The sequence below is a fragment of the Cylas formicarius genome, unplaced genomic scaffold (genome assembly GCF_029955315.1).
Source record: "Cylas formicarius isolate icCylForm1 unplaced genomic scaffold, icCylForm1.1 PGA_scaffold_1__22_contigs__length_36826433, whole genome shotgun sequence".
Classification (NCBI taxonomy): Eukaryota; Metazoa; Arthropoda; class Insecta; order Coleoptera; family Brentidae; genus Cylas; species Cylas formicarius.
This window is the reverse complement of record NW_026844264.1, coordinates 26173180-26190510: the sequence shown is the minus strand read 5'-3', so window position 1 is coordinate 26190510 and position 17331 is coordinate 26173180. Positions and strand designations below refer to the sequence as shown.

The 17331-nt window shown below is 33.0% G+C and overlaps 1 protein-coding gene across 2 annotated transcripts in view; it reads left to right on the top strand.

Annotated features, from left to right (window-relative positions):
• The window catches only part of LOC132697510 (uncharacterized), a 127019-nt gene that overhangs the window by 101413 nt on the left and 8275 nt on the right, over window positions 1-17331 (top strand). For both annotated transcript variants that reach the window (XM_060663109.1, XM_060663110.1), the window contains exons 7-10: window positions 8935-9138; window positions 14869-15094; window positions 16530-16667; window positions 17093-17298. In XM_060663109.1, coding sequence (XP_060519092.1) covers window positions 8935-9138; window positions 14869-15094; window positions 16530-16667; window positions 17093-17298 — 774 coding nt within the window. The remainder of the gene's footprint in view (window positions 1-8934; window positions 9139-14868; window positions 15095-16529; window positions 16668-17092; window positions 17299-17331) is intronic.

The following is a 17331-nucleotide window of genomic DNA, read 5'->3' as shown; positions in this document are numbered from 1 at the left end:
AACTTTTCAAATATCCTACTAATAGGGAGTTTAAAAATTTTACGTGAGCCAAATTTGATATGCTCTATTACCTGTATATTACTAGTTTGGATTTTGTAGATTCGCAAATTACATTAAAGTTTTAGTTTTCATAAGGGCATCGATAATTTAAGAAAATAATCCCTAAATAGTATTATTAAAATTAAGTATTGTAAAATATATTTTTTGATTCCGATTTAAACGTTTTGTTAATGTAGCTAAGAAATTTGAGATATAAATTGGAGTTTATATCTATCAATTTCAGATTCAGGCGTTCTTAAAAATCAACCGTATTTTCAAAAGTTTAGCCAAATGTTATTTATAAATGCATCTCGGTTGTTTAATAGTGACAATAACATAATTGAATTGCTTTTTTTCTAGCTAGCCTAACAACGTTTTCTGTTTTCTACAAGCTCCGTTCACGTTGCACATTCACTTTACTGTTGGTGGAAAATGTTTTCCATTATTATAGGAATTAAGACGACATTTATGTGTTCCTAATTTCAGTGATACTGTATTGTTACCATTAATTGCAAATGTGGCGATTATATGAAGAAGAAAGTAGTGATGTACTGCAATTCACTGGTACATTCTTTGAGCTAAAATAATTGCATTTTTTCTACATACTAACTATACAGTATACAGGGGTGTCAAAGTTAGTGTTTTTATATTTTTATTAAAATCTGCGGGTGTTTTTAGAGTTACAAAGACCTTATTAGTGACTTAATTTGAACATAAATATCCTTAAGGATAAACTCAATGGTGACAATAATAACTCATTATATCCGTCATTACATCAGTTGCTTTTTTTATTTCTGATTTTTAAATTCAGATATAATTGTAAATATATCTTAACGTTAATAAAATTGTATTATAAATTTAAATTTTCAAAGGGATATCGGAATTATTAATAAATATACAATTAACGAATTGAGCTACTTTGTTATTACACAAAAATAAATCCTGTAGGAGTTCATTTCGAAATATGTGCGAACTGTGCAATTGATTAGTGAAATTAAAAATTTTGTTTCTTATTCTTCTAAAATTACTTTTATACATATAATAAATAATAACTAAACTACATAAATATATTCACTTGAACAACAAAAGATATATTATTTTCTATAGAATTATTATTTTTACTATTTTTTTTTCTATATTACATGAATCAGCGAAATCGTTCGCAAAAAGAGATATTTTGCTGGACATTGAGCGTGCTCTGAAAGTTTGTTAATTGTATTAGGTTTCGTAATTTTATGGAATTTTTTTAAATTAAATTTAATTAAAATAGAAATCTTTTCACTCGATGTATACGATTTGGGTACCGGAATACTGCTCAATGCCCGCTACATAACTCAAACTAATCAATGAAACTTGGCAAAGCTCCTTTCAATGAAAGCATTTTCCCCTTCCAGTAAACTATATGCATGTACCAGCACAGATACTAGTTGGCACAGGCACTGAAACGAAAGCAATGTATGGCACGATCACCAGAGTAGTATGGCATTTACGCATTCGGAGGGGATGCCTTCATCGGCCTCGTCGGTGGTCATTCACGCGGGTGAGAGTGCTTTCTTGACATTGCAAAAACAAAATATACTCCATTTACCTATAGATAATCGCTTCAATTTAAACCACGTTTAATTCGGTGACCTCTTAATATTGCCAGCGCCACAATTATTTAACTAGTTTTAGCTTTCTATCCCAACTGATATTTTTTTTAAAGCATGTAATAGTGTGACAACTAGTAGGTGGCGCGACAGTATCGATCTCTTCGTTACATAGAATTATTGGTTTTCCGTATTCGACAAGCTTTATAACTTTACTTTCGTAAATAATTTATTTCAATCACTGAAATAGGTTTAGGGGACTAAACTGAATCCAAATTTCTAAACTGATATTCATCTGACAACTGCGTACAAACTTATCGTTTACGAAAACATCAACAACACCTTACACCCTAAAGAATTATTGTCACTATTGTAACTCCCTACATTGGAATTCGACATCGGGCGTTACTGTTTATCAAATAATATTTTCTGCACGCGGATACATGCATACTGCGTTTCCTATTCGGCCAGCTTCGACTAATTTTCGTTAGTTTTGGTTAGTGAATTACATGAAAACAATTGTGGTAGAAAAATACGTCCCACTAGATCTGTACAAACCATTGCAAAAGAAAATATTTTTTTAACTTTTTGATTTCCAGAGTACGAGATATTAGGATATATATATATATATATATATATATATATATATATATATATATATATATATATATATATATATATATATATATATATATATATATATATCTTCAGAGGCCGCGCGTCCATGTCACTCGTACGTGTCCGCACTACTCCAGGGTCAAACAACGAACGGGTGAACACCCGGATTACCACCAATACACATAGTTCCATCCGTGAAGGACTAAAACAAAACATGTATATATATATATATATATATATATATATATATATATATATATATATATATATATATATATATATATATATAACTGACTGACAGTTTTGACTCATCGCTTACGAAATTTCAATAGTCCCTACCAATATAAATAATAAAAATGATAATACGAGGTATTTTTCTTAAAGTCGTCCCACAATTCATTCTATTAGCTGACCCTAAATTGATTGACCTCTGTGGCTTTCTCGCTGAATGTTGCCGAGTATATTATTTATAGATGGGTATGTTTTCTTGGGGTTCCCCGAAGTTGCAAAGATGATACGAACATGAAAACCCATTTACGTTTCCCCCATTTTTGATGTTGTTTGTTTAAGAGTTTGCAGGTGGCCAATAAATCTATGCGAAGGAAAATGCCAAGCCGATTAAGTTCTTCATACCTTTTTTCTTTAAATTCTCGAAACTGTTATTTTTAACTTCCGAAATGTTACAATAAAATTGATCTTATTATATTCAAAAATAATTTAAAATAATTCAGTAACTACCACCTGTGAAAGTTTTAAATGAATAATTCGTTTTTACGTCAAAATATCACACTATATCCAAAATAATTTTTTTTTAAACAAAACAGGTGCAGAAACAATCACTGGAAGTTGGTTAAATTTCTATGTCGAATTCATAAAGGTAATAAAAAACAATAGGTTAAATTTCAAATTTCAATGTTGCCACTGATTTCCTGCCACATTGCAAAAGCGAAAACATTTTTTAATTGTACGTCAGGGCCAATTATCACCATATACCAAGTTTCATGACAATATTTATTTTGGTTCTGATAACACGTCTAATGGATGTTCTCCCTGGGAAACCCTGTATATGTTTATATCATCTATCAGCGGCGTTTTAAATCATTTCATGATTTTCTTTACATATTGAAAAAAGAAATCTTTGGGCAACCTACGAAACCGAGGAGTAGCCCAAATTTGCCTAACGTAGAGAAAATTATTTTTATTAAATAATCTTTTAACAAGTGCAAATTAAATTTTAAATTGATTAAAATAAATTAAATAAAAAGTATAGGGCACAAATTATATATACATATATTTACGATTGACATATGAACATAGTATTTTAAATATCTTCGCCATTGAAATTAACTGATTAAAATAAATTAAAAAAATATATAGGGCACAAATTATGTATATATATTTATGATTGACATATAAATTTTAAATATTTTGATTTAAATATCATGATTAAAGAAGAGAGCAATTGATAAATAGTAGTACAGATGAGGCGTAGTATCATATAACATTGATGGGCATTAGATGATATGTCAAACCTGCTTTGTCCTCAAGAGAAAAAAACTACAGCTCTCGAAAAAATATAAAACTATATATTGTTTTAAGTTGAGTAAAAAAAGTACTATTCTAATGTTTTACGTGCAGTGACATTAGTTTTTAACATTTTCTCGTGGGGTGTACGCGATGAAAGTATAGCCCTTTTCAAAGGTATCTAAAAAACGCAACGTGTAGAAGTTTCACCATCAATGTTATATGAAGTCGGCAGAAAAATAATGTGTGAATCAACCCGTGTATATTTTCACGCTTTTTCTCTATTTTCAAATCAATTGAATAAAAGCGGACAAGATTACTACTAATTATGACCGACTAAATGTACTGTTATTATGAATCGATGCTGAAACCCCTTGTTAATAGCGGAAAAAAATATTTTCAAAGGATTGGACGTAAAGTTCGTTTTAGTTTTATTGCGTTAAAGCACACAAACTTGTCTTGGTCTCGTCTACGGAGCGAGCGCTACTTTTCCAATGATCAAATCAATACCTCATCAGGATTCCGGAAACGTCTTGCACTGTAATAGAACAATTTATATAATCGGGTCATATGCTCGGATCATGAGTTGTAAAATAATAAGAATATCAGACACAATTTTCGGTTTCGGACGTTGGCAGTTTTTGTTTTTGTTTTATTTTCGCGGTTCAACGTCCCTTGACTTATGGCAGCCTGCGTCGCAAAAAATGGGAAAGCAATTTGCCGAGGAGGGTAGTTATGGAAACGGCAAGGATGCGATAACGTCTTGATCGAAAGAAAAAGTATAATACGTGCAGCAGGATTTAGGAAACGGCATCACTCGAATTCTTATGTGTTGTGTTGCTAAGTGTCGGCTTAACTTGGTCACTTTCGTAAAAGAGGATTTTGGCGTGTCTTCGCGAGTAGAGCTTTTACAGTTTAATAGTGGCCTTTGCAGCAAGTCTTTCAAAATCTCGTGCATCTATATACAGTGTGCTATAAAAATTGCTACACCCAGAACAATTAATAAAGTTTTATCGGTTGATTGCTCGATTTAAGTGTAGCAAATAATATCATTTTATTTAAAACTAAGAATTGTATTCCTACCAGAGGCTTTCGAGAAATTAGGACAAGGATGTTGAGCAGAGTACATCATCTTACCATGCAAATCAGAGGGCTTTGAGAAAAACCAGTGATCGCAAAGAACGGTTCCTAAGATTTAGTGCAATCGAATATGACTTTAGAGCAGCCATGAGATCGATCGGACCTGGTGTCAAGAAGGAGGAGGTGCTCGCGATAGTTGTATAAGACCAACGCTTAGTTCTACATTAATAACATGTTACAACCTGTCGACAACTGCAAGATCTATTTTTTCAGCAGAATAATGCAAGACCACATACCACTACTGCACTTAGAAGAAACTTTCTCCGACAGGCTAAAGTAACTGTTTTTTGTGGCCCGTACGGACACCAGACTTATTGCTTATTGAACATGAAATGTAATACGTAGAAGGCTAAGTCGGTTGCCTTTTTATACTGTGTACATTTAAGACGGGTTTATACCTTATCTCGAAACCTACTTGGGTAACAAAAAAAAATTAAATACAAAATACACTTTTTTATTTACAGGGTGGTAAAACCAAGTTACATTTTTTCAATTGAATACCCTACATTTATTGCTTTTTTGGATAGTCCTTTCAAAGACAAATTCAACGATATATATAGGTATGCGCCTGTGATGCACCGTTTTGAACCTATTAGCGATTATCTTCAGAATTCGGGTTATGTTTAATCCGTCATTGTTGGGTTGCCAATTAACTTTTTAAAATACGCAATGTTGCCACGTTTCGCAAAATGATACTTTAATAGCAGTTTCAATTATTTCTCTCTCTGACTTACCGTTTTGGCTTAATTGGCAATTATTTTCAAATAATGTTTTTAAAAAATATATAGAAAATATGCTGCTAGATATTCTTCTGCATTTTGAAAATAGTCCAGAGACCTCCACCCGCCTTGGCGCTTCAGAGACCTAAGACGAACCACACTTCAAACATGTTTAAAAATTAACAGTTATAAGCCATTTAAATTCACCCCGGTACAAAAACTACAAGATGCCAAGATGCAGATTTTAACTTAACATTCGAATTTTGCAATATAATGATGGATAGGCATTGTTTAGATAAAGTATTTCAAATTATAATTTGGACCGATTAATCAATATTTACAACATCTGCAATGTTATTTAATAGAAAAAATACGCATTATTGAAGTTCAGATAATAAAAAAAGTGTTCTTGAAGTAAACAAGCAGGGCGAAGATCCGTGAAAGTATGGTGCGCAATCTGGAGATCTAGAATTTTATTACCCATATTTTACCAACAAAATTTAACATCCGTACGATATTTAAACTTATTAAGGAACGAAATTCGGCCACTTATACATAATAATATTCTCCAAAGAGAGCATGCAAATCTAATTTGGCAGCAAGATGGCGCCACTTACCATCGAAATGCTGCAATCATTCGTTTTTTAAACGAAAATTTCAGAGAGTGGATTGGACAAAAAGGAAACATCTCCTGGTCAGCGAGGAGTCCAGATTTGACGTCGATGGACTTTTGTTTGTGGGGCACATTGAAAGATATGGTTTACAAAGATAAACCGTCAACATATACTACTTGTATTCTTCAAAATGGCGGAAATATTGAAAAACTTAGTTAATTAATTTTACTTGAAAGTAATAGGCATTAGTAATTAGTGTTAATTGTTTGTAGTCATTTCGAGTAGACATTTAAACGTAGAAATAAATAATTTGCGAAATTAGGCAACATTGTTCAAAGCTTAATATTCTGTTTTTAATATGACTTCTTGACAATGCTCTAAAACGGTTGTAAACAAGTTGATACCTAGTTTTTAATTTTATCAGCCAATTAAACCAAAACGGTAAATCAAAGACCCGTACTATGTTGTACAATTGCACAATATATTATATATTATATATAGATACCTCATTTAAGAAAATTTAGAAAAGTGTCATTTTGTGAAACGTGGGAACACGGCGTATTTTAAGAAAATATTTTAAATTTGATCATTGCCTAAAGAAAAGCATTATTTTCGTATTTCGTATTTCGCAAAAATGTAAGGTGTCCTATGCAAAAAAATTAAACTTTGTTTTACCACACTGTATATAAAAAAGTGACGATTAGGAAAATAAAAAAAGTCGTTTTAACAGAAACAACTTTTGTATTTAATTTTTTTTTCTACTACCTTCTGTAAAATGCATAATTACACTTCGATCTAGCGTGCGGGAAACGTCACTTTACCACGTCAGTTTCGATTCCCATGGATTTTGCCGCACTGGTTTGGGAGCAATCGGATAGTTTCGGAGATATTTCCCACGCTTTCAATTTTGACGTTTGTCAATTCTGATGGTCATGTCAGTGAATGTATTCGTGTTTTCCGAGAATGTATCCCAAAAACTAACGGTCGTAGAAAAGGTAAAGTATGCAACATGTTCGGTAAACTGTTTAAGTCACTCGTCTATTAAACGCTCGATCCGCTGCGCTCCGAATGCCGTTTAACGCACTTGTTGCATAATATACTATTTTAACCACCGTAGGTTTTAAGATAAGGTATAGGCCCCTCTTAGACAGGTCATCCTGTACAACTTGGCAATATCATCGGTTCTTATTCATAATAATCACAACTACTACCCAAAAAATTAATAAAGTATATTTACAGTTGCAATTTCTATGTGACACGGTATATTGAAAGTAACACTTTGTAGATCGAAATATACAAATTCGCAAATGAGGTAAGGGACCGGATATGTGACTCATTGCATGGCGGAAATGAAGCTGCTGAAAATTTAATGTTATTTTGCGAACACTAAACAATGATTGAGTTTATCCGACCGATCGCGGAAAGTTTTCAAACTAATACGAGCTGAAATGCCGCTGTAGTAAATTCAAAATTATTTGTGGCGGGTTGACGCGTCACCTAGAAGAGATAAGAATTACCGCTTTTTATTGATCATAAATAACAATAATAACGATAATGCCATCTAATATTGATAGGTTTGCAATGGTGATCTGTATAATCCCCAAGAGGCATCAACTTTCTCATTTTAAATTGCACCTTGAACATTTTGAACCAGCAGTAATGCTTATTTTCAAAATGGCACCACAGACACCGTCTATTTTCGGGCTGTGGAACTTTTTAGGTGCACTTCTTCTGGATCTCATCACCAGCTAATTATGTTCATATTCTTCATTATAATAATAAAATTATGGCTTTAAAAATACAAAATTGTAAGATATTGTGTTCTAAGTAACTGCATCACCTTGTGATATGCATAGCGGATAATTGTAGCGAAACCCAACAGCATTTATTGTTCAATCGATCATATGTTCATTCGGTGGCTCAAATAAAAATTTATGGATTTTTGTTACTTATAATCTTAGAATAATATTCTCTCTCAGTTAACAGTAAGTAAGTTCTTCTTCATTTTTGCTACAAAAATTTCTCATTTTTTCCAAAATGACGTAACACTTGGACACCGATAAGCTACAATTATCTCTTAATAACTTAGATACTAGTCAGACATTCACAAAAAGTTTCTTTCGCAGCATTATTTTTTCAACCAAAATGTAACCTAATAGAACAAAACCGCTATGCTCTTAATCGAAGTTTTTAAAACCTTCAAAATTTAACAATTTCGCCTACCAGAATCAGATGGACGTCCGTCATCGTATCACTAAGCAAGCCAGAATTAAGTCAAAGTCTACGAAAATAATAATTAGTTGCAAACGAAAATTGCAATCTTTTTTTCCAAATCAATATCTGAATATAACCATAGTCAATCTTCAAGTCCCAGTACTGTAGGCAACGCAATGGCAATACAATTTTGTCCTGTTCTAATGAGGATGTTGCTGCTTTGATAGTACTAGAAAGGCAAGCTCAGAAATATTTACATCTTTTTATGTCGTTTATGTAGAAACTGTACACATGAGTGCAACTTAACAAGATTAATAGAGGCATATTAGAGGAAATAATACAACCATTCACTAGTAAATTTTCAACTTCGTAACAGTTTACAACGATAAGAGAATCGAAAAACTGGGAAATGGTGTATATTTTGTAAATACCGTACTTGCCATTTTAAATCGCGAGGTTCACTTAAAGTTATTTCAGCTTCAGACAATACCTCAACATACTACGACGACATAACGCTTAAAAATCCGCTGGTAGACGCGATCCATGGCCAAGAAGCTCATGCGGGCTACGACCGCATATCTGTTTCCGTTTTAAAGAACAAACCTTACAGCGACCACCGGCAGTATCCTGAAGAGGAAGAAACACAACCGAATGGTCAAACGGGAAACGCAATACATCAAAGTACGTATTTCCCTGTGCTGCTGTATACTCAATGTTATCTGTGTAGCTTTATGTTCAGCTAACTATACGGCCGATGTCTTGTGTTAGTGTAACGTGGAATATATTTTTTCCTTTACTCGACACTAATACCTTCGGGGTAGGATTTGTGGTACGCATGTATTCGCGTATTGGACAGTGTGTAATTCCAATGCATGTCAAGTTTCTGGTAATTCGTGTGTATCATGATAGGGTGGTTCGACTAAGTTGGTCCAACGCTCTATTTGAGTGATCCATTCTATAACGTCGCATCTACGGCCATCTAAATGAATTTCTGCGCACATTTTGAGACCATTAATGTGCCATTTAACTTTAAAATCGCAAAAACTAAAAACTTTAGAAAATTTAAACATGATTTTTTCGAATAGTTAACGTTTCATAAATTTCATAAAATGTCTGAACTTCTCGTGACACGCTTTTTAGACGTTGTAGATAAAATAGGTAAACCTGCAACTAGGCATCGAACGATCTAATGATGGATGGAATTTCCAAAAATTAGTTCATTAGTTTGTGCATGGAATGATGCCAAAAGCACTTTTATGTTGCAAATCTAAAGTTCGACCGTATTAATCATTAGACTATCGAGTTCTAGACTACTCGGTAAGCAACAATTTGAGTAAAAAGTAAGTAACGGAAACTTGTTCTTTGGAATCAGAAGATCAACCACCATATTAAAATGTCTGACAAAATTGACTGGGTTTATAACGAAAATGATATTCTCTTTAACAGTCGATTCATGTGTTATAATCATTCAAATAATTTTCATTATTTTCCTACTATTTATTCTTCCGCCTGTTATTCGCATTATGAAATATTATTTAATCAAAACGTAATAATTTTATTAGCTGGCTTTTCATGTATCGTCGAAAATGGCCTTTTGTCTGACGGTGTGTTATAAAATGTTCAGCCTTTCATGACACTGCTAGTTAGAATAAACGTCTGCAGTATATACATTAAACGCTTACAAATTGGATATGCAATGCAAAAATAAGATTGCCAATTATTAAATATTTCTGAGATTCATGAAAAGTGCTGATGAATCCAAGCTAATTTACTTTTTCTACTCCGTACTCTAAAATATCCAATTAATGTCGTCTAGTTTATCAGATCTCTTGTACAAAAGTGTACCCAAAAAATAATGGAAAAAGTGTAGCCTGCAATATGTTGATAAACTAACAACTTCACAATGATCTTTTTAGATGAAAAGGTTTGAATTCATTTGAAGACGATTCTAAGGAATCACGTCTCCCTCAGTAGGTTATATGGTGCTAATGGTAATTATTTCACACCAAAATTTTAATAGTAGAGTTCTCCGAACGATATACCGTTTTTACTACATAATCCGGTGTTTAACTTTGGTCAATTTTTATGAAGGTCTAACCGTAGGCTTACCTCACTTGGGTTTCTCTATGTAAACCTCAATAAATAGATTCGCAATTCCACGACACTCCAGAACCGTACTTCGGTACATCGTGCATACAAATGCTCAAATTTGTGTGATTTGTGTAGAGTTTGATCGATGAGATTCCTCGAATATTATTAGTGCACATAGTGAAAAATCCATTGTTACTTCAAAATGTTTATTATAAATATAAATGAAGGAATAAATTTAGCTATAAAAGAATTTTTATATAAAAAAAGTTATTCTATATCAAAATTATCACTGGACTCGTCCTCAACATTAATAATTTATTCCGAATCTAGTCGACTTCTGTAAACATTTTCTTCTTCGATGACATGTTCTACACATTTTTTCCAACTAGAAGCAAATGTTTTTTCTACTTCACTTCTAATTAATTCTATTGCCCCAAAAACTAAATTTTTTCTTTACCTGGGTTTCAGCTTTCCCCATATCAGTTACAACTTTGATTCCCCGCTCCATAGCCAACTTGTCATTATTGCCATTATACTTTTTATCAATTGTTCCCATCTTAAGAACTTCCAATAACCGCTTCTTTGTATAGCAATTTTTAAAATAGATATCATTTTCAAGCAAAAAATTTTGAATGACTTGTTTAGTCGATGATGAATACTAATTACAAACACAAGACGGAATAGAAATAACTCCAAAGCTTCGACAGCTAAGACAATACCGTTTCATAAAACTGACAGCATACTCCGACTTCACCAACCCCCACAAATCAACCAATAGTAAACTGAGAAATCATCCATTATAAATCAATTATCTATATAATATTTTGTATTGCTTTACTATAAAAATACTTTAATGTCATAATGTTAAATCTTAAAATTGGAAATCAGTTTAAGCTATCTAATGTGTTTTAAATGTGTGTCTAATGGGCACATTCAACTTAAAAGCGAGCTACATCAATTAGGGTCTGCTTTAGGAAGATTTATAAAAAGCACACTAATATGAATTAATAATTTTAATCAAAGCAACACCTTAAATACGACCTTGGCTTGGCTTGACGTGGTGAAAACAATGAACTCTTCTGCTTTACAACAGGCGGATCTTAAACTCATTCCGAAGTCAAAACCATAAAAGGTTGTAAAAATGGTATATGGCTTGGAGAACTCTAACCATTCTACAAAAATTTGTTACAGTACCACAAATAATTGAAGAGTTTTTACGTCTAAATACTCAATCCCTGAATGATAAAATAGTGTGAAAGCTCATCGGTAGTGCTTAAACAATTACGCTACAGCACTGGGTGTACTTCTCTTAAAGAACTTCCAATGGTGCAATTTTACTTCAACTAAAACTGCTGGTAGTCATACAATTTTGAGGAAATTATTCTTCGATAATTCAACAGTTTGGTATGCTTAATGCCGTAAAATGCGAATGTCAAATTATGTAACTAGGAACGCAATTACTGGGCTGGTAAATAGCGTTTAAACGAAACTAACGGCAGCGAATCATTTCCCAAATGGAGGTCGTAATGCCATTTCAAACGGTTCATATTAACGAAACACTATGGAGGTTAAATTAAGCAACGTTAGCGGAAATATCCGAATTTCATTCGCCAACGACACCAGTAATGAGCCAAATATGGCGAGAAAATGATCGTGTATAACTATTTTTCATCATCGTAGGAAAGGAAAAGGTGGAACGCATCGCAAAAAAAACTGTTGAATACAATGAATCGAAAACGGTACCTAAACGAAAAGTTCCTGCGTGCAACTCCACTTACCTCATTCCAAACGTCAGTTTTAATATCTTATAAATATTTTTCGTTAAAGAGGTGAAAAAATTAAAATCTCCGTTCATCTTCAGGGTAAATTTTGAATACATGGATCGTATAATGCAAGATGTGGAAATTGTATAAAATTTGATTTTGTAAGATCAGAGCATAACATATACCGGGTGACACAAGAAAGTGAACATTCTACTCGTATAACTTTTAAACGGCTTGAGATAGTAATTTGAAATTCGGACAGTAACTTTCGAATTTTAAATGGCACACTCGATATTTTTTTGCATTTTTGTATTCCGCAGATCATTTTACGTAGGATTGGTTTTTCTCACTTTTTTTTTTATTTGAAGTTAATTTTGAAAATTGTGTCTAGAAGGCTGTGACCATCATAAATACTATTGACCGGGTCAACGGATCACGTGAAAAATTGTAAATGAAACTTTTCTTAACTTGTCTTCCTTGAATCTGGTTTTTTTCTTTCTACTGCATGAGAGTGTCTAGAGTTTCTTCTGTATTTTTAATCTTACCGACTTGAACGTTGATAATGAATAGAAGCAAAACCACCTTATTAATATTTTGTTTTTATAAAAATGTATTTACTTATCTCATTCCTGTGAGCTTATTTTTTAACGTATTTTGAAAATTTTTCCCATGATCAGGTGACTCGGTAAATAGTATTTATGATCATCATAGCCTCCTAGACACAATTTTCAAAAAATAAATAAAAATTAAAAAAAAACAAAAAAAAGAGAAAAACCGTCCTATCCTACGTAGGAGGAGATCGTGCCATTTAAAATTCGAAAGTTACTGTCGTCGTCTCCGCTGAAACCGGAAGTGCAACCATTTACTAAATATTGTCAAAAAATTGGACATTCAGGCTCTCTCTCTAACTCTTCCAAATTTGAACTCGCAGTCTCAATGCGTTTAAAAGTTCTAGAGTGTTCCCACTTTCTTGTGTCACGCGGTATAGTAATACTATATCATGCAACAAGTGCGGTAAACGGCATTTGACTCACGAGTTTATTTGACACGAGCGGAGCGAGTTTTTAATAAACGAGTGACTTAAAAAGTTTACCGAACGTGTTGCATACTATACTTTTTCTACGACCGTTAGTTTTTGGGTACATTTTCGCAAAACAACAGGAATACATTCAATGACATGACCGTCCGAATTGTCAAACGTCAAAATTTAAGGCGTGGGAAATATCTCTGAAAACATCCGATTGCTCCCAAACTCATGCGGTAAAATCCCGGAAATGTCCAAAGAGGCTCGGATTTGTGGTGACGTGGTAAAGTGACTCTTCTTGCACGCTAGATCGGTGTGTAGTTAGGCATTTTGTAGACGGGAGTAGAAAATAGTATATTATGCAATAAGTACGGTAAACGGCATCTGATTCACGAGTTTATTTGATACGAGCGAAGCGCAGCGGAGCGAGTTTTTAATAAACGAAAAATATACGTATACGTAAACATCTCGTGTAAAACGATGGTAATAAATTTAATTTCAAGATTAATGAAGACAGTAATGCTACTTCGCATATTAAACAGTAAACAGAATGAAATATTAACTCTTAACAAATGACCATTAGATTAACCGAAGTGACCGTAAAGTCAATCGAAGAATAATTGCTAAGAACTAACAATAATGAAAAATGCAAGTACAAAATGTAGGTGCAGGATATTAAAATGTCGTTATATCTCCATAAAACGCATTCTTTGTAAAGTTTTGTGTGAGTTTTTTTTCAGGGAGATCGTTTTATTTCATTTATTTCGGTCGACCATTATTGCATGATGTTCATCTATAATCTATAGCGTAGAATAACCAAAGCAGCTTTTTATTTGCATATATTATTATATGTGTTCATTCCTACATAAAAAGTTTGCAAATATTCGTGGAGCAAATTAACAATGTTATTGTTTATGGTAACTGCAATGGGTAGTAACACAGAATATAGCTTTGATTAGGCTCATATTGCCTCTGCAGTCTTCAGCTTCGACACAGAAATCATTTACTGAAATGAAAGAGCAACCAAAAAAGTAATTTCAACCTTAAAAATATACATATAGAGTTTGTGCTGTGTGATGTTTTCCGTGATTACTAGAGAACATGAAATACGTAATGCTGATAATGACGGTTATTAAAAATAGAAAAAAAAACGCGAATTTACTATTTATTTATTTATCTTGCCGAAGCAAGCAATGAAACGTTAAACTATCTTTATATTCTTAAAATAATTGCCGAAACAGGACAAAAAGAAATCATTCCTCGGCAAAGAAAAGTTCCGGAGCAGGGTTATACTCGTTTTAATATATTATTTCCGTTTTCGATAGAGATGTGAAAAACCTTACAATTGCAGTTTACGCCAAGTGCACCAGCACATATTACCGTAGTTAGTGAACTGAACGAACTTGAATCCCCAGTGGAACGTATGCTTTTCAGGGTGTGGTATTTTACCCCTTCCATCCTTGCTTAAAAAATCTGCATTTTTCATTGGCAAACTAGTCGAGTTCTAAGTTCATAGTAAGGAATATTTCGCAGGTACTTCGGAGGAAGTGGAGCGTGAAAAGCTTGTATTTCAAAGCACATGTCACACGGCAATGGAAAGCTGCAACAATAATTACCAGTGCCGGAGATTGTTGTCGCCCGTTTTGTTACACTGCGATGTGTCGCATTGTAATAGGAACTCGTGCATGGAGGCCCTTCAGGGCTTCTATGGCAAACCGAACTTTCACTGGAACGTCGAAATTGCCTTTTGTTTGTGCAAGTAAGAATTTGCGTTTATACCCTTTTTAATTAATAATTGTTAAGCTGTTTTTATTTAGTTTTGGAGAAATCGAAATTACATACCTAAAACCGCATATCCACACTCCGCACATACACATGTTCGGTGCGAACCCAATAGAAAAACATTTCATGACTATCAAGAAGTGTACAAAATATAAATAAATTAATTATAAATTGAAAGACGAGTTCAATAACACATAACCATATTTGGATCTGGATTTATTCCTATTAATAGCTCTAAAAAAAATTAATTAATTAGGTTTAGTGGCTAAAACAAATGAACTTTCATTAGACCCACGTATTTGATTTCCGCACGGTTTAAGAAATATTTAAGGTTATGTGACTTCTTGAAAAATCAACATATTAAGAAAAGCTCAGAAAATAGATATTAGGCTACCTGATAATATTTTCAACACACTCACTTAATAAATTTTCATGATTTTCGAGTCTAGAAGTACACCTTCCGCTTTTTTTATTCGAGAAAATGGAGGATATATAGATAACACATGTAGAATTTGATAAAATTAATTCACTTTCCACATATTCGTCCTTTAAATCTCTCTAAATGTAAAATTAAAAGTTTTTGTTCATTTTTACAGTATTGTTATATTATTTGTCTTAGATACACACTTTTACTTTAGCAAAGTTTGGTTATATATGTAATTATATAGGTATAGATGTTTTACGCGCTTTCTCCTACTGTATTGATAAAAAATTATACAGTATAATTATATACTCGAAAATCATGAAGGTACATTAAATCTAAGTCTACCATCTATTTTGAGAGCTTTTCTTAATACACAGGTTTTTCAATAACAACTTAGATAACCTAAAAGATTTCCTAAAACCTTGCGGAAGTCAAATAAGTAGGGTAGGTTTCATATATAATGTATAATCAATAAGTGAATAATCTAAAAATTCCCTTAAATACGTCATTTTAACATTTCTTGATAACTATTATACGTTGTAACAAAAGCATATGTAAACACCCTGTAATGAATTAAACGTGGTCGATCTTGTTGCCAAAGGCAAAGCTAAGGTTTAAATACTGTCAACCTGTAATAAAATATACGGGATGTTTCATTTAAAAAGTCAAAGGTTAGGTTTACCATCATAAACTATTAGTTTTGGTTAGTTAAGAATAGAGAAAACAAATTCTGTATTAAGAGCTTTTTTTCATCTCATTTAATAAAGCCAACAAGAGCTCTTTGTACACATTCAGGATCTCTTGCGAAATTGCTTCGAATTCGGAAGGTAATAAATTGTTTTTGCAAACGCAACGACCGTGATAGTTCATGGCTGCATCCACATTGGTAGATCACACTCACGGAACACACACACACACATACACACACGTTATCACCGTCAAATTTAAGCGTTTACTTTAAAATTAAAATGCTTAAAACATGTTGCAGAAAGACTGACAACAAACAAGACGCTTGCGTAATTGCGCAAGAAAAATTACATCCGATATGTGCCCAGAGAACTGAAGAATCACCTCAACCCACATGTCTCCACATGGCTGAAGCATGTAAAGAAAGTAGTTCTTGCAGGTAACCAATTATCTCGTAAACTTCAGGAAACCAGTTTTGTGTTAAAAAAAATAAAAAGTCACTTGTAATTTTTTGCTTTCGTAAATTGTTTTATTACATGTTGGTTAGTAAATAACAACGGGAAAATGTTTTAAAAGTCATTTTTAAGGTTATTTCTGAGTTACAAAAAAATAGAATTTAAAAAACTTGGGACGCTTTGTAGCGTTACTGAGAAAAATAAATTACTTGGGCTAAAATACTAATATTACATTTTACACAAATGGTTTCATACATGAGTATTTAAGATATCAAACGAAAAAGGTATCAGAAATTGCAATGTTGCATGCCCGTGGTGATATTTAACAAACATCGGTTTCACACAGTAAACCACGGTCACATATTTTACCCGCAAAATTAATTGCCAATTTAATTTGGATCACTTACAGAGCGAAACTTGAATATTACGAGCAATCCTGTGCGGTCGATAGTGTAACGAAAAAATGCGCGGGCTCTCCAGTCGAGTGCAGGAAATCAATCCTAGCTATATTGGGGACAGATCTGAGAACTACTTGTGCTTGTAAAGGAGCGGACATTAGCCAATTATATGAATGTTTGGGATGGCAGCGACTGCTCTGGGTCAATCCGTGCGTTGGTAAGTGAATTTTTCGACAAACAAATTGAAATA